Source organism: Vombatus ursinus, unplaced genomic scaffold, assembly GCF_900497805.2.
Source record: "Vombatus ursinus unplaced genomic scaffold, bare-nosed wombat genome assembly UNPS02009205.1, whole genome shotgun sequence".
Lineage (NCBI taxonomy): Eukaryota > Metazoa > Chordata > Mammalia > Diprotodontia > Vombatidae > Vombatus > Vombatus ursinus.
Genome location: NW_020948983.1, coordinates 16,265,871 through 16,292,359, shown reverse-complemented (window position 1 = coordinate 16,292,359; position 26,489 = coordinate 16,265,871). Strand labels below are relative to the sequence as shown.

General features: G+C 35.8%; 1 protein-coding gene across 1 annotated transcript in view; it reads right to left on the bottom strand.

Moving 5' to 3' along the window:
- LOC114035485 (cilia- and flagella-associated protein 43-like) overlaps positions 1–26,489 on the bottom strand; it is a 166,088-nt gene that overhangs the window by 100,888 nt on the left and 38,711 nt on the right. The window contains exons 10-14 of the mRNA XM_027851631.1: positions 24,231–24,362; positions 17,474–17,590; positions 15,933–16,013; positions 10,948–11,096; positions 1,634–1,737 (exon numbers count right to left, since the gene is read on the bottom strand). Of these exons, the coding sequence (XP_027707432.1) occupies positions 1,634–1,737; positions 10,948–11,096; positions 15,933–16,013; positions 17,474–17,590; positions 24,231–24,362 (583 nt within the window). The remainder of the gene's footprint in view (positions 1–1,633; positions 1,738–10,947; positions 11,097–15,932; positions 16,014–17,473; positions 17,591–24,230; positions 24,363–26,489) is intronic.

Below are 26,489 nucleotides of genomic sequence, written 5' to 3'. Positions count from 1 at the left end.
TTCAAACTAAGGGATGTTTGACTGTTGTGTACAACTTGACACCAAACCTCTATATTCCCAAAGTTCCTATTTACAATTTCATCCTTCAACCTAAACTGCTCTGTCCAAAATTACTAATGATTTCTTAATGGCCAAAGCTCAAGATTTTTTCTCAATCCTTCTATTTTTTTTTCACTTCTCTTCTCTGCAGCATTTGACATGATTGATCATCTTCTCTTCTTGGAAACTCTTTCCTTTCTAGTTTTTCATAGGCTGTTCTCTTCTTGTTTTCCTCCTACCTATCAAACCTCTCCTCAGTCTCCTTCCCTAGATATTCATCCTTGCCATGCCCATTAACAAAGGAGGTTGAAGGAATGTATACCACTGCTTTGTCCTTTGTCCTCTCCTCTTTCTTCTCTATACTATCTTCCTTGGTTATCTCATCAGTTCACGTGGGTTCAATTATCATCTTTTTTCAAAGGATTTCCAGACCTATGTATCTCCACCATTTCTCTTCCAATCTCATATCCCCAGCTGTCTACTGAACATTTACAAATGGGTATCTTATAAGCATCTCAAATTCAGCATGTCTAATAGTGTTCACTATCTTTACTATCCCCACCCCAAGCCCTCTTTTCCCAGTCTCCCTATCACTACCAAAGGCAGTGCTATCTTTTCAGTTTCCCAGGTTCTCAAACTCAAGTGTCATCCTCAACTCCTCAGTCTCACTCACCCTACATATCAAATCCATTGTCAAATATTGTCATTTCTTCTTCACAAAATATTTCATATAAGACCATTTCTCTTTACCTACATAGTTACCATGCTGGTTCAGGTCTTCATTGTTTCTTGTCTGGATGATTGAAATACCCTCCTAATTGGTATCCCTGCTTCAAGTCTCTCTACACTCCAGGCCATCTTCCACATAGAAGCCAATGTGGCTTTCCTAAAGCACAGATCTATGTTATCCCTAATCTGCTGCTCCATAAATTCTAATGCTTCCTATTACCTCTAGGATCCAATATAAAGTCTTCTGTTTGGCATTTAATGCTTTTCACAACCTTGTTCCTTTCTTCCTTTCTAGTCTTTTCATACTGCACTCTCACAACACACTCTAAGGTTTAATAATGCTGTGTGCTAGCTGTATCTCGAACACAACACTCTATCTCCCATGCCCATACTTTTACACTGGCTATCTATCCACCATGCCTGGAATTCTCTCCCTCCTTACTTCTGCTTCTTGACATTCCCTGGTTTCTTACAAGATGCAACTCAACAGCTACCTCCTATATTTGATCTTCTTAATTCTTCTAATCACTTTAGCCTTCTGCTCTAAGGTTACTTCCCTTCTACTCTATATGTATCTTGTATATACCTATTTATTTACATATCGGGCAAGGGCTATTTTTATGTTTTTGCCTTTCTTTCTATCCCCAGCACTTAATATCATATGTGGCTCATAGTAAATACTTATTAAGTGCTGGTTAAGTAAACTTTCCCACTATTCTTCATAGAACTGAAATACTTATTTTAACAAGGAATATGTATGCAACAAACATTCAGGCACGGATCAATTATTCTCAGAACTTTAACCTCTTTGGAAGAAAGACTAGAAAATCCAAATCAACAAATACTAGCTATATGTGAATATTACCTGTGAATCCAAGAACCTTAAATGACTGTGAAGGTTTGGCATTTAAAATGAAGATATATCCATCAGAAGTTCCAATTATCAAGTACTGACCCTTCTGGTCATAACTAAAACAAAACAAAACAAAACTGATTATACTTTTCCCCATTATAATCAAAGAACATTTGAAAGAGATTTTAGAGGTGAGCTAGGCCAATTCTTGCTCAATGCCTGAATTGCTATACAAACATTCCCTACAAATGGTCATCTAGCCCTGATTGAATGCATCTACTAGTGGGTATTTACCATTAGGTCAATTCAATCCATTTAATTGAATCATAGAATTAGGAGTGGAAAGGAATATCTAAGCCCAATCCCTTCATTATGAGATTAGAAAGTTGAGACCCAGAGAGGTTAAATTATCTGAACCAAGGTCTTTTGAATCTTCATGGTCTTTTACCCTTCATGAAACTATATTCCCAAGAGCTCTAATTGTTAGGAAGTTCTTCTGTACATTGGAATGGGTTTTATTGATGTGGCTATCCCCTACAATGACATAGATTACATCTGCCCATCTTGTCCAAAGCTTGTTCATGGCTCCACTACCAAATTTGCCAAGGGAGGACCACCCAATAGATGTAAATACATTCCTTATTTTCCCCTAATATTGAGAAGATATGAGTAGAGCACACAGGCTGTCTATCAGTTATTCCTTCTCATTACACGGGCAACCCATTTTCTTTTTTGATTACATGTTTCTTTGGTATCTTTTGCTCCAACTCTTCATCATAGTTCCTTGTGTGCTTCAGCCTGCTCACACCCATCATATGCTTGTCCATTGCTCTTTAGTGCAGCCATACAATACTGATAAAAACTGATATTAAAAGATAAGCCTTTGTTTCAGGGAGAAATTTGGGATAACTAAAAGAACCTTTCAATTTTGAAGAGGCAACCCAGCTCATTTTCCTCCTCCTTTAATTCTAGGCCCAAGTTGTTGACTATTTGAAGTGTCTATCCTTGTTATATACACTGACAGATGAGCTCTATAGGCTGTTCATCCAACAGCATTTCATAATCGAGACAAATAAGCATTCTCCATCCACTTTGTTTTTCTTATGTATCTTATGTATAAGAATATGCAGTGTTCTGGGGTTTGATACAATCAACACAGGATCATCAATAAACAAACATATTAAAGGTATATGCAGCAGCTACACCATGGTAAAACTGTCTTGGCAGATGGGCTAAACCAGGTTGAGGGTAACTGACAGGCCTCAAACCTATTGATGAGTTGAGGGATGTCTACCCCAAGCATGCGAAGACTTCCCCCAGCTGAATGGGCAGAGGACGACAGTTTGTTCTAATGGCCATGAAGGCCGCTGAAGCAGAGGCTATAGAGTGCTTAGAGCTTGGTCAGACATCAAAGCTCATCCACTGCATCCCAGGTCATCACCAGTCAACTTGACTTCTGTCTTACCACTGGATTTTGATGACTCTGGAAGAGAGAGTGAGGCTGCCAGCTTTCTGCAACTCTGACTCATTAATTCCAATTTATGTGCAAATCAAGACATCACCCATGTCATCACTGGTCTTCTTCAAAAATGAAGGAGGAGCTACAGCCACAACAATGGGAGGCATCAGAATTTACAGGGAATCCCTCATCTTAGACACTGTACTAGATCTCCTCCATGACAGAAGTAAGTAACTTTGGTGAGCGTAAGTCTGTTTTATTACATACTTACTATGTACCAGTTGCTATGCTAAGTGCTGGGGATATAGAGAAAGGCAAAAATGTAGTCCCTGCTCTCAAGGAGCTTATATTTTAGTGGATGAGATAGTATGTAAACAACTAGGTACATACAAGATTTATACAGAATAAACAGAAGATAAGTTGAAAGGGGAAGGCATTAAGAGATCAAAAATTAGAGAGAAAAATGGTAATAATTTGTGGAAGCAGTTTTCTAGAGAAGATGGGAGGACATGGAGTAAAGAAAGGACTTGGTCTTAGCAAAGAGGAGAAAAGAGAGTTCATAGTGCATGGCCTCTATTTTCTGAGTAGAATATGAGGTGAAGTACTTAGCTGATAGGGTAGGGAGAACAGGGAGGCTTGTGGAGAGAAGAAAAGATTTGAAATATCTTCTGTGGAGAATCCAATAGAGAACAAATTAGGGAGAAGTAAAAGGACTGATTTGTAGCAGAGGATTCAGCTGATATTAGATAGCATAAATTTGTAGTGTATCCAGTTAGCAGAGTTGTTTTGACTTCCTTCAGTTCAATTCAGAAATGTGAGATGAGCAGAAGAAGAAAATGTTGGCAATGCATGTGTGGTGATAATCCAGGAGGGAGTAAGGTTAGAAGATAGTGTCAAGGTGGAATGGTTAACTACAGGGTTAAGACTGGAAATGTATGGAAATTAATTCAAAGCATGAGCAAATATCATATGAAAGTACTGACAGGTAGAGGAACTGGACTCAAGAAGAGGGTTTAGGAGGGGTAAGGCACAGGGAGACATAAAATGATCTGTTATGATCAGAGGGATTTCAGAGTTTTAAAGCATAGAATGTATACAGTTTATGGCAAGGACTGCTTCACGGCTTTCTGTGTATCCATAGTACCTAGCACAGTGAATGGAACATAGTAGGAACTTGGTAAACATTTATTAATTGATCAATTAGAAGTGGAAGACTTGGGACTGACATTGAGCCCTAGAATTGATACTCCCTGTATGTGGTTGAGATAGAGTGGGTGATCAAGGGATTTGAGATTGGGGAACGGGGAGGTTAGGGTGTTTAAATGTATTTGAATGACCCCTACTTCTGTCTTTAAACATGAAGTTTTATTTTTTATGATGTTATTCAGAAAGTGGAATATATTTACAAAAAATATATTCACCAAAAAAAATATTCACCATGTACGGACATGAAGCTTTTGTAGACTATGAGAATTGGCTTCTCTCATTCCTTACTCCTTATCTGTATTTTCCAACATTTTTTGCCACTCTCACCTATTCCCACCTTTGCATCAAAGTCACTAAATATCAAAGTATGTGCTACTTTCATTCAGAGGGTCTTTAGTTTTAGGATTTGCAAAATTTCTCTCTGTCTTCACAACAATTATTGGAACATAGGCTGCAATGATTTTCATGGTGGTCTTTTTGTAGATATTTATCATGACCACTGAAATACAAGATGACCAAATATTCCATAAAATGATTTTCGCTGTTGCCTTTAGGTGTAAAATAAAACCAACTCCTTTATTTGCCTCTCCCAGAAGAACCAGTTAACCTTCCATTTATCTGTAACTTCATTTTTTTTTCCAGTTTTGTTTGTAACAAAAATGTTGAGTGTATGGAAGTGTGAGAAGGTAGGTAATCCTGCCTCTAAGAGGCTAAGAAGACTTCCTGGCATGAGATTTTTGAAGGAGTACTCTGCTCTCTGCTTAGAAGCATGTTTAGACTTTCTGTAGCTGGTTATGGTCTGTTAACCCTGTGATGAGAAGATATACTGTGGATTAGCTGCATGGGCAAAACTGGAATACATTAAAGAATCACTAGTTAGCCAGGGCAAGCTGGTTGGTGCAGGCTTTTTCTGGACTGGCTGGCATTGGAGGATGAGTAGCTGTGGGCCTCTAGTGGGGAGAAGACTGTACAACCTTTCTCCCTCACCTAGAGTTTCACGAAGTGAGAGTACATTACCTGACTGTTGCTTCTGTCACTGGTATATATATTCTTTTAAGTGAAGGAGATTAGTGTTGACTACAACCTTGTGAACTTCAAAAGGTCAGGAGATTATGTCACCAGGAGGTCTAGGAGTGAAGATGACGCCAAGATTTGCTGGAAGAACAGTGAGGAATGGAATCCCAAGTGATCTGCCCAGACTAATCCAGCTATAGCAGAGATGCAGACACATCAGTCATGTTGCAGTTGGAAGTAAACTTGTGGGTCAAAGTAGAAACTTTATTAAGTCTGAGCACATTCTTCCCAGGGACTGGGGAGGTATAGGGAAGTGTCCCCAGATACTGGGAAAAAGGTTTGTATTTCTATTACGACTATATCTTCTCATTAAATATCCCTTTGTAAAAGCTAATTGATTTCAATTCGTTAAATGAAACTGAAGTGCTAATTACTGGAAGCTAACTGTGGGGGGAGGGAACACAATAGAATAGGACTTAAACAAATGACATTACAAAGTACTCCTGGAGCATTCAGAAAAGGACAATCAAGGTGGTGAAGGCCTTGGCTTCATGTCCTGTGAGAATCAGTTGAATGATTTGGGGTCAATCAGACAGGACATGATAACCATGTTGAGATATTTGGAGGATTGTCAGGTTGAAGAAGAATTAGGTTTATTTTCTTTGTCCTCAGAGGTCTCAAACAGGAGGAATGTGGGGAGGTCGGGAAAAGGGAAATTTAGGCTTAATATAAGGAAAAACTTAAAGATGAGAGTCATCCAAAAGTGGAATGGGCTTCCTGGAAAGGTAATGAGTTCCTCCTCACTGGAGCTCTTAAGATGCTAGATGACTACTTATTGGGTATGTTGTAGTGGGTATTCCTAGTTGGCCACTGAGATCTCTTTCATCTTTCAAAGTTCTGTGATTCTGTTTCTTCTAACTTGAAAACTCTGAGATTCTATCTAGGAATCTTAACTTGCCACTTTCTTCTGAGTGGTGTACCTTACTCTCACTTACTTACTACTGATTATTAGTTAACAAGGAAAGTGGCTGAATAACCTGAATCCTCTTGCTATTTTCTCTCTTCAACTGATAGGTCAAACTGTCAACAGTAAATATATTGGCACAGAAATGTTGCTACTTAAGTTGGCTTGACTTTCTGAAAGTTTAAATGGCCTAAGCTGAAAGGAAACACAATGAATGCTTCTAACCAATATGCACAACTGTTTATGAAAACACATTTGCCTGCTTCCTTTAGACATGCCAGAAGTTATCGTTGAAATGCAACTAGTTGTAATGGTATACAAAAACAGACTTAAGAAGATAATTCCAACAGATATAAGTAAAGAAAGAACAATGAGAGGTGTTTCACAATTTTTCTTAGAGGAAAATATGTTGTTTAAATGAGTTATCAAAAGCTAGTTGAAGAGATTTGTCTGTTAATTCTCAGAGGGCTTGTGAAAATAAAAGGATATATTATTTTAAAAATTTACTCCTGGCCCCTCAGGAGTAGCCCTAGAATCCTGAGGGAAATGTAGCAAAGTCTGGGGACCAGAGACTTGCCTGTGAGAATGGGAATTGGGATAAGGATCCTCAGAGCTATATACAATATGAGCTATACACAAGAATGACATGATTCAGTTCCACTAGTGGGTACATCTATTGGTTAGTCAATAATTAAAGTTATAGAATGAATGAAAACTGCGTGGTACTTCGTAACCTCTGTGCCCTCTTTTTGTTACTCTGCCACTGTCACTGCAGAAGAGGAAAAGATTTGCAAAAGACTGAGGATCATTTTGTATTTTTCTTTTGTTTGTGGATTACCATGGCCAAAGAATTCATTATCAGATGGCCAGCTTATACGTACAGAGCTGGCTCTGTACTTATTTAGGCTGGTCCTTAGAAAATTGATTGGCCTATTGCTGGGACCTTTTTTAGAAGCCTACATGAACCTGCCAGAGCCTATGTTTACTGATAGCTCTCAAGAACCCAGAATTATCTCCACTTAGTAATATGTCAGTAGAGTAGGGCTTTGTAGAGTCATCTGAATTCTAATTTATTTTATCTTCTACTTGTTAGTTTTAGTTCTTTGTCTTCTGAGACAATAGAGACCCCACCTCCTTTTCCATAGGAGTGGAACTCAAAACAGACTCTGAAATAATCTTGAACAAATACACAAGTTAAAAGATGGGGAAATAAGTTTTGAGTATTGGCCTCTTCACGATAATGATTTTTAATGTTTCTTCCTTAAAAGATATAAGGAGGATGGAGGAACTTGTCTTTGCATACTTTTGGGGTGTTATACCAACATGTTTTTTGAGATGATGGAAAAATTGCCATTACTTTTCCTTACTTCTTTCACAATCATATTTCCCTGAATGAAGGGAGAGAGAGGACTATTTACTAAATTACTAATTTCAGAAAAAAATTGGTTTCAGGAAGCAAACCTCACCAGAAATAGATCCAGTCAGAAACGATGGAATAACCTTTCCAGAGATGCCTTTTTAACTCAAACTTCTCCATGGAAAAAAACATCATGGTGATAATGATGATGATGATGATAGTGCTAGTACATGATAGATGATAGTGCATTTTTTTAGCACTTTAATAATAATTCAAATTTAAACATGCTTTGAGTTTGCAAAGTACTTTTCTCACAAATGAGTAAGATAGTTGTTGCTATTCTTGAGTTATTTCAGTCATGTCCGACTCTTTGTCAGAAGACTCCATTTTGAGGTTTTCTTAGCAAAAGTACTGAAGTGGTTTGCCATTTATAATATCTCCACATAATATCATGAGGAAACTGATGCTCTTAGATGCTGACTCGCCAATGGTCACAGAGCCAGGAATTTTTCTGAGGTAGTATTTGAAACCATATCTCTTGAACTCAAGTCTAGCATATTATCCATTAGGCCTGAAACTGAGACTCAGAGTAGATAAATGACTTTTCCATGGTCATACAAATCCAGCATTCTTTTCTCTCAAGATAATGTATGTACTATCATGCTTAAGAGTCAAAGCAATCCTGCAAAGGGTTGGGGAAGGACAGGGGAATCAAATCACCTGATAATGTTTTGTAAACAAAGTCTGACACAGATGAAATCACTCTTTGGCTGGGACAGAATGAGACTAAACAAGGATGTTTTGCTCTAGAGGCCTAGAGAAAATGATGGACATGAATCCAACCTGGTACACATTTCTGAATTTGTACATTCTTTCTGTTTTTAAATTAAATAGCTCTGCTTAATGCCATTACGGCTGAGATATAGTAGAAGATGCTAGAAGCCTTAGGAATCTCTGGTGGCAGGATTTGGGGCAAGAAGATACTGTAACCCTATTCTTGAGCTCAGAAGCAAGGGCTTATCTTAACCAGAACTCAAGTATAGGCATTCAGCAGATTGAGGCAGTGCCTTGCTACAGATAGAAGAAGTACCTTGCTCTAAGTAAGAGACCGTATCCTTTACAATGACTGAAACTGATTACCTGTGAATTTAATAGATACCTTACAAATCATACACATCAGTAATACAGGAGATTGATTATCTCTTCAAATAATGATTTCTTTGCCTAGTCAAGAGGGTGATACAAAAGGAGGTGTAGGTAAGATGGAGTAAGAGGAAATAAAAGAAACCTAGCTCTCCTCTACAAAGTTATTGAAAACTGTTGGGAAAAATGGAAAACAGTCTGGAAGAAACTAGGTATAGACCAACAACTTATACTATATACCATGATAAGTTCCAACTGGGTAAATGATTTAGACATAAAAGGTGACATTATTAAATAAAGGCATGGAAAAAATTATGTGTCAGACTTTATAAACAAACAAGAGATAAGTTAATGGGAAGCAAAATGAATAATTTTTATTACATAAAATTTAAAAGATTTGAACAATCAAAACCAATGTAAAACTAGAAGAGAAGCAGGAATTGGGAAGAAAAATCCTCGCAGCAAATTATAAGATTATAAGAACTCAGTCAAATTTATAAGAATAAGAGCCATTCCTCAATTGATAAATGGTCAAAGGATATGAATAAACAGTTTTCAGAGGAAGAAATCTAAGTTATCAGTAGTCATATAAAAATGCTCTAAATCAATAATAGAAATACAAATTAAAACAATTCCGAATTACCTCCTCACATCCATTATATTGGCAAAAATGACAACAACAACAAAAAAGAAAATAACAAATTTTGGAGGGTCTATGGGAAAAGAGGTACTTTAACGCACTATTGGTGGAGCTATGAACTGGTCCAACCATTCTGGAAAACATTTTGTAACTATGCCCAAAATGCTATTAAGGAATACATACCCTTTGACCTAGCAATACCATTACTAGGTCTCTACTCAAAGATATTAAAAAAAAAAAGGGAAAAAACCCCACACATACAAAAATATTTACAGCAAGCAGCTCTTTTTTTTTTTTTAGTAGCAAAGAATTGGAAACTAAGGGGGTGTCCATCAATTGAGGAATAGCTGAACAAGTTACAGTATATGAAGGTAATGGAATGCTATTGTGCTGTAAGAAATTATGAAGGTAGGGGAAGCTAGGTGGTGCAGTAGATAGAGCACCGGCCCTGGAGTCAGGAGGACCTAAGTTCAAATCCGGGCTCAGACATGTAACATTTACTAGCTGTGTGGCCCTGGGCAAGTCACTTAACCCCCACTGCCCAACAAAAAACAAAACAAAAAAAAAAAGAAAAAAAAAGAAATTATGAAGGTGCCAGTTTCAGAAAAACTTAGTAATATGAGTATAAAGTAATGCAAAGTGAAGTGACAGAATCAGGAGAACAACTTATACAATAACCAAAATATCAAAAAGATAAACAACTCTGAAAAATTTAGGAACTCTGATCAACACACTAACCAACCACAAATCCAAAGGACGAATAATGAAACATGCTATCCACTCCAGAAAGCTCGTAGACTAAGACTACACATTGAAACATTTTTTTTCCGAATAATGAAACATGCTATCCACTCCAGAAAGCTCGTAGACTAAGACTACACATTGAAACATTTTTTTTCTTTTTTTTTTAAAACATGGCTAACGTAGAAAATTGTTTTACTTGACTATAAATATTTGTAACAGGTTTTGTTTTTCTTGCCTTCTCACTCTGGAGGGAGAGGGGGAAAGGTGTGAGGGCAAGAATTCAGAACTAAAAACAAAATAAAACTGAGTTACAAAAGAGTTGATTCAATTAAAATTATACAATAATAGCCTACAGTGAATATTTTAATCACAGAAAATGACATGAGTGAAATGCCACATGCCACATCGTGGTGCCCTGTAATCAATATCTGATAATATCACAAAAGAAAAAAAATTAAGATATTTTGAAATTTCTCAAAATTTAATGTTAAAAAAGAGTAAAATGTTAATGTTAGAATATTTCATTTAATGTTATGTTAATGTTCATTTAATGTTTAATGTTAATGTTAAAATGTTTCATTAATCAAAGTAAAAATTATGACAACACACTGAAACATATGATATACCACACTGAGAAGAAACCTATTATGTCCCTTTAACATTCAGCTAGAGTTAGTAACTATGGAGGCCAAGAGTTACTATCTCCATGCCATCACCTCAAAACCGCTGATTCATGTTATTCCCAGCAAACATATCATACAAGGTATCACAAGTTGCACTCATTTCCAGTTATACTCACTGCACATGCTGTATTGAAGATCGGGTCAGGAAAACATTATGAACAACTTGAGGTAATTCAGCATCAGTAACGTCAAGGAACTGGATATATCCTGCACTGGTTCCCAGAGCAACTGAAAGCGAGGAGGGGCAGCAAGCCATATCATTTACCTAGTTAAAATGAACCCCCAAAGTTTTAGCTGTAGCATAAAGACTCACATGAGAACTCTACTCTGGCTTTGCAAAGGCTGAATGGGCAAATAGGTGGCTCTGGGTTGCAATATAAACCCTAAATACATGTAAAAAAAAAAAAGAAGGTATCAATACTTATACTGCTCATCCCATAGGGTTGTTGTGAGGATTCCATGAAGAAATATTTGTTAAAGTGCTTTGTAAACATTAAAGCACTATGTAAATATCATCTATTACTACTACCATTATTATTCTGGAAATGTGAATGCCTAAGGATTCAAAGAAATGTGTGACATGTATTGAAAAAATTCCTTTGTCAAAAACGTGGGAATTATGAACTTTATCAAGAGATTTTCTTAAAAATAAATTATAATCACATGATAATTTTAATTATAATCTGATACATAAAAGTAATTTGATCAATAATAATACATAAAATAATTATTTAAAAATCTAAGACTAATTTTAACCTATTTAAAATTCTAGGTCAGAGGTACCAAACACATAATCCATAAACTACATGTAGCCTACAATACTCTAGAATGCAGCTGGAACCAGATTAAAATATAACTAGGAAATAATTAACAAAATAAATAAAAATACAAAAAAGTAGATAATATTAAAATGTGGTTTTCTAAGTCTTTCTAAGCCCACAGGGATCCTTATTGACACCCATTTCTTTTTTAATTAACCCCAACTGTTCTAGATCATTGTGAGGGACTATTAGAGAAGAGATCAGTAATCACAAATGAAGTCCATCTCTCCTTCATACACATTTTCATCTTTCTAACATCTCCAGCTCTCTACTCCCTAAAGTATGAGAAATAAAAGACACGTGGCTTCTACAAACACTCTGATGTCTCTAGCTCTCTTGGTCTATGAAAGGATAAATCTCTTCCTTCCTTAGCTCTGTCAAGGCAAAGACAAAATTGAAGATTAGCAACAGGTCTCTATAAACTGCCATAGTTAGGATAGGGTACGAGTCTCTTCCTCATTAAACTCATTTGTTAATATCCTGAGTAATTACTTTTTAAAAATTTACTCCTTGTTGACCTATTAAAGACTTTTTTTAAAGTCACCCTTATCTCAGCTGAAATAAGAAATGAGAATTTTCCTCACCAAGGCCAAGGAAACTAGAGAGCTCAGAATGCTGAGTCATACTGAAGTCATATGAAATTACATATAATGAAACAAAGCTGGGAGAGAAATTGGGATTCATCTGTGATTGCTTACCTCTTCCTTCCTGGAGTGCTTCCCTCCTAGACATATTTAAAAGAATCAGGTTTAAAAGAATTAGAAATATAGAGAGGACACATATACTGGAATAATGACAAAGACATCATGGATTAGGAGACTTGTGATAGTTGTTTTACTAGACCATTGAAGTCATGCATAGCAGATTTACTGGAAATAAAAAGAGTCACTCTTATGTGAGGCTTATAGAATCAATTTTATTACTTCATAATTACATCATGTGATTGCAGTTGCCTTACATAAGGGACCTTAAGAGTTCATCTAGACCCAGAGTTCGTGAACTTGTTTTTAAAAAACATTTGTATTTCAATATAATTCATTTTATTTGTAATCTTACATGTTTTAAATGAAATTAAATTAAAAACATTACTTTGAGAAGGGGTCCATAGGCTTCCCCCAGATTACCAAAGGGGTCCATGATACACAAAATATTAAAAACTCCTGATCTAGTCCAATCCTCTCATTTTATATATGAGGAAACCAAGGACCTGAGCCACACACAAAGATGGTCATATCCTTGATCTTGCCCACAAATGTTCCATGTTCTTTGTTTATGAACTATGAAATTCCTTTATTTGATCATAGTCTTTTATCATCCCACCTTTCCTTATGCCTTACTATTTCTAACACTGTTTTTTGTTCTCATTGTGAGTTTTATTCCTTCTATCTCTCAGATCTTTCCCAGGCCATCATCCATGCACTGGTTACACTCTCCTTCCTTTCCTACCTCAACTTCTTGGAGAATCAATTCTACTCTACACTATCCTCTACTTTCAAACCCCTTGCCCCCTTGTTTTATTGTTAATCAAGACTTACCAAAGCCTAACCCTAGATTAAGGAAGGTTTAACCCTCGTCAGGAAGATCTGAGTTCAAATATGGCCTCAGACACTTCATAACTGTGTGACCCTAGGCAAGTCACTTAACCTCTGTTTGCCTTAATCCACAGGAGAAAGAAATGGCAAAACCACTCCATTATCTTTGCCAAGAAAACTCCACGGACAGCAATGGCAGACGTGACTGAATAACTGAACAACAAAAACCCTAGATTACTCCCACTACCTTTCTTTTCTCCTATTCATATGCTTGTGAACTGAGCTAGAGGAAATCATGAAACCATGCTGATTGGGTCCAGTATATTCTACTTTCAATTAGGTCCTCACTGTAGGAAGGCAACCATTCTTTTCCGCACTAATTGATTCACTAGCCCATTCTCCACAGCAGCTGTTCCAAACCTTTATATTTCTCAACTCTCTAACACATCCCTTCCCCCAACCCTCAGCTGAGAACATCACCTCATACTTCATTTAAAAAAAACTAGCCTAATAACAAAATTCATTTAGAAAAACAAAAGATCTAGAATATCAAGGAAAATGATGAAAAAAAGTAGAGATGAAGGGGGTAAAGTACTTCTAGACCTCAAATTATATTATAAAGAAGCAGTTATCAAAACTATCCAGGGAGAATCAGAAACACGGAACTCAACAATTCACTGTTCAATAGAGCAAAAAACAAAAATAACTGAGGAAAGAATTCCCTATCTAATAAAAACTTCTGAGAAAACTGAAAAGCAGTCTAGCAAAAATTAGGCTTAGATCAACATCTTTTACCACATTCCACAATACATTCATTCTAAATGGATACGCAGATAGAGTTCTGGGCCTGGAGTCAGGAACACCTGAGTTCAAATCGGGCCCAGTCACTTACTATCTGTGTCACCCTGGGCAAATCACTTAACTTCTGTTTGCCTTAATCCACTAGAGAATGAAATGCCAAACTACTCCAGTACTGTGGACAAGAAAACCCCATGGACAGCATGGTACACAGTATCACAAAGAGTTGAATATGACTGAAAGACTGAACAACATATTACCTCTTCAAGAACATAGGTCTTTAGCTACCATGACTTGTATAATATTCCAATTGTTTCATATGGGCATATCATTTCTTCAAATAGATAAAAATAAACTAGAAGGCAAGTGTTATCTTCTGTTTCTTTTGTCTCTTCAGTAAGCAACTAGGAAAATACACACACAATAGTTGCTTAATAGATAGACATCTATTGAATAAATTAGTATTTAAAAATTATTTTCTGGGGCAGCTAGGTGGCACAGTGGAGAGAGCACCAGCCCAGAAGTCAGGAGGACCTGAGTTCAAATCTGGCCTCAGACCAAACACTTGACACTTACTAGCTGTGTGACCCTGGGTAAGCCACTTAACCCCAATTGCCTAAAAATTAAAAAAAAAAGTTATTTTGTTAGGTTAACCCAGGTTGAGTCTTTTCCCATATGGAATGATAAAATAAATTATTCAAAAACTTTTTGAATAATCAGTTCAAATGATCATTCTATTATGTGTTAGGATATTGCAAAGATAGATGATGATATCCTGCTTATTGTTATGCCCTCTTAATCCTTCAACTATAACCAGATATTGTGCAAAGTACTAAGCCAAACTTAGGGATCACCAGGTCATGAAGCACCCAAAAGTGGCACTATCCAAGGCACAATAAAAAAAAATGTCACCATTGTTGCATTGATTCTTCTAACTAGCAGGTAGCTGAATTCTTAAAAAAGAGAATGTGGATTGCACTGCATAAGGAACCTAGTCTACTATTAATCTCTTCTAGGATGCACAGGTACAATTTAAGTAGTACAAAAAATACTGAATATTGAATACAAAAATCGCTCTTCTATATTGCTTCTGTTTCCTCCATGCCCAAAAGAAAGGAAGCAGCATGGTAAAGTAGACAGGGTACTCAATCAGGATTCAGACCTGAATTCTAGCTCCATCTCTGCTTCTAACTCTCTATGGGATACTGGACAAGTGACTTCCCTTCTCTTGCATGCTGTACAATGAAGGGATTGGACTCATGATCTATGAAGTTCTTTCAAAATCTAACATTCTTTGATTCTAAATAGAAACAACCAAATATCAAAACTGAGTCACAGTTAAATAGATCATAGAGATTTCCTGTCTTTTACAAGTTTGGGTAAATAATTTATAATTTTAGTCCTTTTATTATGACTTGACCCCCTTAAACTTCATTCTCTAGCTTTTTAATGCCCTGTAATCCTCCGACTTATATGTAAGGTTTAGTGTCACAGTCTACTTTTTGAATTGAAATCAGAATCTTATAAAGGAATGAGACAGCATCATCTCTAATTACTGTCAGATTTTCATAATACCTAGAACTGTGCCATGTATCCAACGGACATGAACAAAATATTAATAATAACAAGAAATACATATAAATCATTCTTTCATTTCTTCCTGATCTTTCTATAATTTGATATTATGCTTAATGAAATTTCATCTTTGAAACACCAGTAATACAGTATTATGTCTTGGGTAAAATACAAGCAATGTTTTGTGTGATATTCAATTGTATGACTTTAGAGTGCGCTTACATACACCAAAGTTATTGCAGAATGGCAAAAGATAAAATATATACAAACTGATAAACAAGGACATTTCCTGAGAAAATAAGATCATGTGAAAATGAAGAGACAAACTTGTATTGTGTCCAACATGAAAATTACCTACCCCTTAAGTATACATACCTCGGTCCTAAGGTGTAATTTGCTGACATGAGATCCATTCTCTAACAACCAAATACAGATTTCTCCTAAAATGGTTACTGACTTTAACATACAAGCAATAAAAAAAAAAAGCATAAGCATAGAAACTGTTTTCTATGGAAAGTGAACTTTTTCCATATTCTGTTATAGCTTGAAAATGGGCCATGAGTATCATTTATACAAATCAAGGACAATTAAATCAAGATGAAAATTTCAACACCAACACTTGTAATTTAAAGATGCATTGGACAATATCTTTACTACACTTTTAAAAAGCTTATGATAATTAAATACATTAAATATATAATATTTTAAGCTAGAAATTGTGTAATAAGATAATGAAAGGAATTTTTCCCAGGGAACATGTGTGAATTTTTTTTAAACCCTCCCAAAGTTCTTTTTAAAAATATATCAAAATTTGCTCCCATATTTTTATTCTTTCATAGAATTAGCACTTAAGTAAAAATTCCATAGAATTTGAGACCTGACACCTCTTTTAGACAAATATGAAGAAAAAAGGCTGAGAAGTGAATATGTGACTAGCAAAGTGATAAGATCAGTTATCTAGCACCTTATTGTTAAGCTCTTGAATAGAATTTTATTGGTTTGGACAGTCCTTGAAAACAGACCAGGTTCTTCCATAAGAGATTCTGGATATCAAACATTTCCTTCTGATTACGTGAAATTCAAAACTAATTAAATTTGTCATTGATTTTGAGATAGAAGGAATCTTAGAATTTGTCTAGTCTAACCCTAACCTCCCCTCACCTCATTTTACAAAGATGAGAAACCTGAGGCACAGGAGAAATGAAGTAATTTGCTAAAAATCACACAGCTAGCAAGAGGCAGAATTCAGATCTAGTTTCAAGTCAGTGCTGTTTCCTCTACACCACAATTGATGAGCTTTTTGGAAGAGCAAGTGAATAGTGAAACAAATTTTTTTAGCTGATCACAAGTATAGCATCACAGCCACTGAAGGAAATGATCCCCTGGCTACAATATACCTGGTGGTTTGGTCCAAAGAGATTGGAACAATATGTCAATGAGGGTGTTTTCTTGCTTTTCCTGTGATACAACATATTTCAACAACTTCACTTAAAATTTTTTAAACCTCAGATATAAATGTATCATTTGGACTAGAGATAAATAAACCATGTAAGTTTGCTCAATATTTAACTATTGCAAATAATGTACTGAAATGCCTCTTTGGAAAGCTAGCATAGGGATGTTCTCTTAAGATTTCTTGCTTGCTTTTTTATTGTCAGGAATGAAATAACTTCAATGGTCTTAACATTGTGATAATATCAATTCACACTTGTTGAAGAAGGTTATGAACTAATAATAAATTTAACTTCCAACCAAAATCTTCAAGATCTTATTCCTTGTCACATACTTGCAAACATTTAGTTCAGAGACAGTTTCCAATACTGATACATTAGTCAAATTTTTTTATATTGAAGTGTTTACATTTTAAATATTTCAACTCTACTACATCCTGTGACAGATATAGGAAAATTCCTCACCATGCAGTATTTGTTTCCAGGTGTGATAAAGTCAATTGCCTGTATATTGCCACTGTATGCATCCAAGATTGTTTTAACTTTTGGTTCTTCACCGAAAGTATAGGTGTAAACTGATCCCTGTAGAGCATATTTTAAAAATCATTTGAAAATAAAATATTTGCTATAACTTCTTAAAGAAAACATAACATTTGATTTTCTTTTTTAAATTTTGAAATAAATCTGAAAAGAGGAAGAGGTAATGTGACAAAGTGGTAAGCCCATGACTTCTTTTACAGATTATAAATACAGATTTTTTTTTTGTGAGGCAACTGGGGTTGGGTGACTTGCCCAGAATCACATAGCTAAGTGAGTGTTATGTGTCTGAGGCCAGATTTGAACTCAGGTCCTCCTGACTGTAGGGCTGGTGCTCTATCCACTGTGCCACCTAGCTGCTCCATAAATTCAGATCTTAAAGGGATCAACTCACCTTTCAAAGAGCAAAATCTGAAACTGAGGCATAGAAATTTCTATTTTCCTGAAAGGTCAAGTCACCAGATTTAACCAGGAATTTCCTACTATTTTTAAAGATAATAATAGAAGTAGTAGCTAACATTTATGTAGAATTTTAAGATTTGCATGGTGATTCACATATATTATGTAATTTGATTCACAACTATGTTGTGATTTGATTCACAAATATCCCCTTTTTACAGATGAAGAACCTTGCTAATAAACGTCAAAGGTGGAACTTAAACCTAGGTCTTCTGACTCTAAACTCAATCCTTTTTCTCATACACCACATTGTCTTTCAAATATATAGATATAGATACATACATATGTGTATGTGTGTATATATATACATATACATGTGTATATACATACATGTGTATACATACACATATATATATTGTTGTTCAGTCATTTCTAACTCTTCATGATTCTATTTGGGGTTTTCTTGGCAGAGATACTGGAGTGGTTTTCTATTTCCTTCTCCAGCTCATTTTATAAATGAGGAACTGAGGCAAATAGGGTTAAGTGATTTTCCCAAGGTCACACAGCTAGTAAGTATCTAAGGCCAGATTTGAACTCAGGTATTCATGACTCCAGGCCCAGTGCTCAATCCACTGTGCTGCCTAGCTGCCCCCTAAATACACACACACACACACACACACACACACACACACACACACACACATTAATCTGTGTATATGTTATTTTCCCCCAACAGAACAGAAGCTCATTTAGGGCAGGGACTATTCTGTTGTTGTCTTTGTACTACGAGCAACTCACACAGTGCCTGGCACATGGTAGATATATAATACAAGCTTGAAGAATCAATCAAAAAAACAAAAACAAAGAATTAATCAATGCTTATCCCTCTGTGTGACTGAGGTAGAGTGAAGTGAAGCTGTACGTCATGGGATTTGAGGAGGATGATAAACTGGTAGGTGTTTGTGGAGACATTGACATAATGATTGAAGTCTCCAAAAAGCAAAGAAATTTGAGCATAGAGGAAGACTGTAACATATGTGCTGAATTTCTTGTAAGAGGAGGAAGAAAGAACTATGGGTCTAATACATAACTAAAGTAGCTAAATGGCATAGTAGATAGAGCACTGGGCCTGGAGCCAGGAAGACCTTAATTCAAATACACTTAATAGTTACGTGACTCTGGGCAAATCACAACCTCTGTTTGCCTATTTCCTCAACTGTAAAATGGGGATAATAATAGCATCTAAAACATAGGGTTGTTGTGAAGATCAAATGAAATAATATTTTCAAAGCATTTAACACAATGCCTAGCACATAGTAGGTACTTAATAAATGCTTATTTCCTTTCTTCCTTCTTCAAGGATTCATTGATGAAACAAAGTCCCTAAGGGGATAGGTTATGCGGAGAAAAGGAAGGATTATCTGTGACAAAGAAAAGGGCTATCTTGTTCTCTCAGATCAGAGCAAAGAAGAAAAGGATTGGTGAAGGAACAAAGAAATATAGAACAGGAAATTCAGGTGGGTAGCATCAGTTGTCTCTGCAGAGTTGAAGTACCTTCCACTTTCGAGGGATGCCAAGCATAGCTGTGCTGACCAGATACGTCAAGGGTGGGGCTGCCGCTACAAGGGAGAAGGAGCTAGCACAAATCTGGTGAGTGCAGTAGCAGAGGGGCGCGGACCCTGCTGCTTGTGGGCCCTTGCAGGAAAGCAAAGACCCTGGTTTCAGTTTCAGGGCAGACAGGACAGCTGTAGTTTATAGCCACCAGAGGGACCACAGAGAGTAAAATCATTTGCAGGACATTGTGACCCAGGGCTCTAGCTGTGGCTTAGGAATGGAGAGGAAAACCCAAGGCTGAGCCCTGGGACTGACCTCAGAAAATAACAGTAAGAAGGACCTGAGGCTTGGAGTACCATTCCCTATACCTTGAGACTAGAACTTGATCACACTAACAGCTGCTAAAAATAAAATAAAACAAAATAATAAGTAAAAATGAGTAAACAAAGGAGAAATAACCCAACCACAGATAGCTACTATGATAGAGAAGATATGGGTTCATATTCAGAGGAAGATAATGGAGATAATAAAGCAACTTCTTTTTTCAGTGAGAAACATCAAATGATCCCGAGCACAAAAAGATTTCTTAGGAGAACTTAAAAAGGACCTTAAAATCAAATAACAGAGATCGAGGAAAAATTAGGAAAAAAAAGGGTAATACAACAAAATCATGAAAAGAAAGTCAACTGACTTGAAATAGAGAATCAAAAACTTAAGGAAGAAAATAATTCCTTGAAAACTAGAACTGGGCAAAGGGAAACTAATGATGTTCTAAGAACACAAAGAAATAATGAAACAAAATCAAGAGAATGAAAAAATAGAAGAGAATATGAAACATCTCATCAGAAAAACAACTGATTTGGAGAACAGATTGGGAAGAAATAATATGTCAGTCAAGCTGCTTGAAAATTATGATTAAAAAACATCTTGATACAATATTACAAGAAATTATTAAGGAAAATTGCCCTGAAGTTCTAGAATAAGGCAAAGCAGAAATATAAAAAATGCACTGATCACCACCTGAAAGAGGTCCCAGGAGGAAAACTTACAAGAACATCATAGCTAAGTTTCAAAGCTCTCAAGTTAAGGAGAAAATATTGGAAGCAATAAGAAAAAAACAATAGAAATATAGTGGAGCTACAATAAGGATTACAAAAGACCTAGCAGCTACTACATTGAAGGACCGTAGGTCTTGGAATACTATATTTCAAAGAGCAAAAGAACCAGGGTTATGAACATGGGGTAACTTACCCAGTAGAGTTAAGCATAATCCTGAATTCAAAAAAAATTGATATTTAATAAATTGAAAGACTTTCAGATATTTGTGACAAAAGCAGCAGAACTTACAGGAAAACTCAGTATATAACATTCAGGAGAAATGTAAGAGAAACATTAAGGACCAATTATAAGGGACTCAATCAGGTCAAATTGTTTACTTCTTATATATAAAAATATTATCAGTCCTTTTATGACTGTCATTTTTATTTGAATAGTTTGAAAGACTTGGGTTGAGCTGAGTATGATGGAGTGATTCTAAAAAAAAATTAAACTGTTTAGGGAGAGATAAAAAGGAGCAATTATCCTACACAAATGAGGTAAAAAAGGAAAAATTGATACAGAAGAAACTAGTAGAGGGGATGGCAGGTAGTACAGAAACCTTACTTTTATCAGGAGTGGGTTAAAGAGGGAACAACATATATATCCAGAAGAGGATAAAAGTCTTCTAAGTGCAGAAAGAAACAAGAGGGCAAGGGGATAGGGTGGGAGGAGAGGATAAAGAAGGGGTGGATAGGTTAAGGAATAGGAAGGCAAGGTAGCAGGTAGAAGTAAAGCAGAGGAATGAAGAAGGATAGGAATAGGGTGAAAATAGAATAGTGAGGAAAAATAGGAAGGAAGAAAATATACAACAAGTAATTATAGCTTAGAATGTCAATGGGATAAATTTACCCATAAAATGGAAACTGATAGCAGATTAAAAATCTGAATTCAACAATATGTTGCTTTCAGGAAATGATACAAAAATGATAGATATACACAAATATAAAAAATGGGCCAGGAGTAGAATTTATTATGTAAAAAAAGCAGGGGTAGTAATTATGATCTCAGACAAAATTGAAGCTAAAATAGATTTAATCAAAACAGAAAAAATAGGGAAACTACATCATGTGTCAGTCATATTATTCAATACTGCTTTAGACCATTAAAATAACTAGATAGTATAAAATACCTGAGAGTATACCTGCCAAAACAGACTCAGGTACTATATAAATATAAATATAAAATACTTTTTATATAAATAAAGTAAGATCTAAACAGATGAAGTAATATTTATTGTTCATGGGTAGGTAAAGCCAATATAATAAAAAAAAGACAATTTTACCTAATTTATTTATGTAATGCCATACTAATTAAATTACTAAAAAATTATCTTACTGAGTTAGAAAAAATAATAACAAAGTTCATTTGGAAGAACAAAATGTCAGAAACTTTAAAGAAACCAGGGGAAAAAAGGTGTAAAGGAAGCAGATTCAGTAGTATCAGACCTTAAACTATATTATAAGGTGAGAGCATTATTGAAGTGTAAAATTTTAATTTTGATTATTTTAAATTAAAATTTGCTTGTATAAATAAAACCTATGCAGTCAAGAATAGAAGGAATGCAGAAAATTGGGGGAAAAAACTTTCATAGACAATCTCTCAGATAGAATGTGCTGGAACATTGCTCTGGTGTAGGAAATAATGAGATGGTTGATTTAGAAAAATGTGGAAAAATTTGGACTTATCAAGCAAGATGCTATCTACCTTCAGAGAAACAGATGACAAGTGGAAACAAGCCTAGTATGGTCTTACATATATATGTATGAGTACATGTACATATGTATATGCATGTGTGTATACACACACATATATATAGCTATAGATATCTACATATGTGTATCTACATGTGTATGTATCTACATATATATGTGTGTGTACAGACATGCACAACCACATGCTTAATTGTAGCCTTCTTTGGGGAGGAGGAAGGGGAAAAAACAAAGTAAAAAGTACATAGCAGAGAACAAAAGAAAAACTACAAGGAAGCAAAGAAAAACTGGACAGTTTTGAAAACATGTAGTATTTATTATATAGGTTTTTTTGAAAAGCAAATTTATTGTTTTATATTGAGTCCTCCTTTATATTCTGCTGGGTACATGGCAATTTTTTTCTTTCTTTTCTTATTTTGTATTTTAGTTTAAAATAAGTATAAAAAACTTTTAAAAAATTATACATATGAAATCATGCAAAACATACATGACTTCCTCCAATAGCACTCAGACCCTTGTCCAAAGAGGGTGGATGTTAAGTGTGACCCAGTGTTAGAATTAGCAAAGAAGAAACAGTGAAAGGTCAAGTGGCCAAGGGATTCGTGGATGGAGTACAATGCATTTTTGAAATGGATGACTATGGAGTCAAGTCTATACAGGGAAGGAAACAAAGTCAAAACAAGGGAGATAGCCTGGGAGAAGAGCCCTTTACGATCATACCTTTTGTATACTTTGTTAAAGTCACCTTACAATGACGAAACATCACAGAATCACAGAATTTGAGAAATGAAAGGAATATCAATGATATACCCAACAAGTAGTCATCAAGTTTCTACTTGCAGACTTCCAAAGAGATGGAATGAATTGCTTATTAAGGCAGTACCTTCCACTTTTGGACAATTCTGATCATTAAGTTTGCCCTGATGGCAAACCTAAATTTGTCTTTTTATAACTTCTACCCATTGCTCCTGGTTCTACCTTAAAACCAATCTAATTTCTTCTCCACATCAGCCTTTACAAACCACTAAAATGCTGTTCTTTAAATCTTCTCTTTTCTAAGCTAAACATGCCCAGTTCATCAGATCCTCATATAACATGGACTCAAGGCCTTTGGCCATCCTGGTTGTCCCGCCTCTGAACTTTTCTCAGATTATCAATATCTTAATTAAACTGTGGTACTCACAACAGAACAGAATACTCCAGGTGAGATCAGACATTATATTTAACATTTTTATTTATGACTTGGATAAAGGCACAAATCCTTGTCATGTGAAAGACCTCCTTGCAAGTCTTTTAAGTAGAGATTAGAATTAGATGAACACTTGTCAGGTATATTATAGTAAGAATTACTTTAGGATATGTACTGGACTAAATCACTGACATTCCTTCCACCAGAGACCTTCCCTGTTCATATTGAACTATTAAGAGCTACTCTTGAGTTTGGGCATTTCAGCATATCTGGATCCATTTAATTATATCATCTCTCCATCTTCTCTACAAAAATAGTATGAGATGCTTTATCAAATGCTTTGCTAAAACCTAAGCAAATTAGACCTCCCTCTTACATTCCCCTCATCTACCAGTTTAGTAATTCTCTTAAAAAATGAAGCTGTGTGATATGATAGAGTGCTAGACTTGAAGTCAGGTAGAACTTCAAATCCTTCCTCTTACATTTACTAGCTCTATTTTCCTGGGCAAGTTGTTTTAACCTTCCAATGCCTCAGACAACTCCTTAGAAGTTATTTACTAAATCATAAATGAGATATAATCTGCCTTACAGGAAGTTCCCAAACTGGAAGTTACTAACATAAGACAAATTCACAGATCCTTCACATATTCATATATGACTGTAAGTACATCAACAGAACATTTTCCATGATATATTGCATTAGCATTTCATAACAGGAATTCATTATATTCCATACCTTAATGGTTTCAATCAGTAACAGTGTATAATCAGGAGAGAATATAATATTTCCTACAGGCTCTTGCACATCAAAATAGTCTTTTACTTTGTAATGTATTTCCTTGATAGTAAAAGAATGTACAATACCATCCTTGATATAAAAAATAAGGAAATAAATGCAAGTGTCAGTTTCTGTCATTATAAAACAGACTTTCCTCACTAATTCGGTCAAACCAAGAGCATAGCTGTGCACATACACATAACTGCATCCCTCTCTCCCATTTTAAGCAAATTCGACCTATTTTTTTAATGTATTAGCTCGTCTTACCTCCTTCAGGAAGCCTTTGCCAAATCCTTATCAATCCCCTTCTTCCTTGAAATCCAGTAGTATTTTTTAGTTTGTATGGGACTGCAAATTATGTACAATGCTATTTATGATAAAGTAACGAAATTGATACTCTTTTGTAGCTTTCATGGCTTATGGAAATTAGTCTTATGACTTTATTCTAATATTACCTTTATTGTCTTATATTTCTAATGTTTCATTTGTTCATGTCTAGTCTTCTAAAATTTTTGAGGGAAGAAACTTTTTATTTTCCTTGGCATCTACGACAAAACTGAGCACATAGTTGGTATCTAGTATGTGTGTATGTATATATACACCAATACATTTTGTCTCTTTGTCAGTATGTATACTCCTTGATATTAAGGTCTGTTTTGTCTTTATCTTTGTATCCCCAGCATCTAGCACAGTGCCTGGCACATAATTAAGTGCTTAATAAATGCTTATTGATTAACTGACTGAATAATAGTTACTGACTATAAACAGACATAGGTTAATTTAACTGTCCTTTAGCATATAAAGATAATATTGCTGGCCTGCCTACAGGAAGACTTTGAGGTCTTTTTTCTAGTAGCAAGACTGAATTTGATCTAATATATTTACATTCCCTTGAACAGACCCCTTATATTCCTTTGAAAAGGAATGTTACCCACCTAGCTATGTGGATTTGATAGTGCGTGATTGGAAGACTGAATTATCTGAATCCAAACAGAGCTAAGGATGTTTTATCCTGTCATATTTGGGCCCTAAATCTAATCCCTGCTTTATCCTTTTACAGCAAATTTCTATAATCAGAGCAAGTGGTCAATGATCAATGCAAGTGTGTTGCTGTTTTGACCTGAATGTGTAGTCATTCAATACTCCCAAAACAACTGAAATTAAATCACAAACATTTTCAGTTTGGTTTGGGGAGGAGAATTTGAATGATGATTGAAATGAAAGTCAGCCTCTGGCAAATTCATTTGTATAACTATTGAACAGCAGGGTGGAAAACTTCTACCGGCAAAAGTGTTATTTAAACTTCAGAAAAAGTAACAAGATCTGATAATCCTGCAGGTCAAATGTAAATGATTTTAATGGGGCTCTTACACTTTTACTTCTCCCTATATCTGGGCCCTGAAGTCTTTTCAGTCAGATTTGTGTCTTCCAGACTACCACTCACCTACAGTTGGTAGCAAACAGTGGGTACCAGCCAATGTCCCCCCATTGTCCCCTAGATGCAGCCTGTGCTCGGTTCCAGTTGACCTCTTTGGGACCCCCTTGAGGCAGGGACAGCTCTAAGCCCCTTGCCAGCCAGGAAGCAGTTTCAGAAGCCAAGACCTTCGTCCCTTACCCCAAAAGAATTTGGGTCCCATTTGTTTGAGGTGGGGAATGATGGGGATGGGATCTGAACCCCTAAAAGGAAAAGACCATGTCATTGGGATCTGGACCCCAAAAAGGAAAAACCCTAGACTTTCCACCTGGCCAAATCTCTGGTATTCACCTGAGGCTATAATCCTATCAACTGGTCTTTCATTGCGGCTATCCTCAATCTACCAATTCTGTTCTGTTACCTCCCAATTGCCCCTGGCCACTTTCCACCCTTAATCCTATCTAGACTATATTCTTACTTGGCCACTTGGTCCAGGTTCCTGGTGTTCTGTTTATCTCAGTTTACTGGCCACTACCATCCAGATCTTCCTTAGACCCCTCCTCCAGTCACCCCAAGCTACTTGGCCACTCCTAGATCCCTCCCACAGTCTTTCTGCATATAAGATCCATCTTTTCACCATTAAGGTGCTCAGATTCTTATAATCTGGCTTGCTTACATTAGCAATACAATGCTTAGATTCCTTAAGAGTCTGTCCAATATGACGGATGCTCTAATAAACTTTGTCTTTGGCTAAAAAAAGAAAGAAAGAAAGAAAGAAAGAAAGAAAGAAAGAAAGAAAGAAA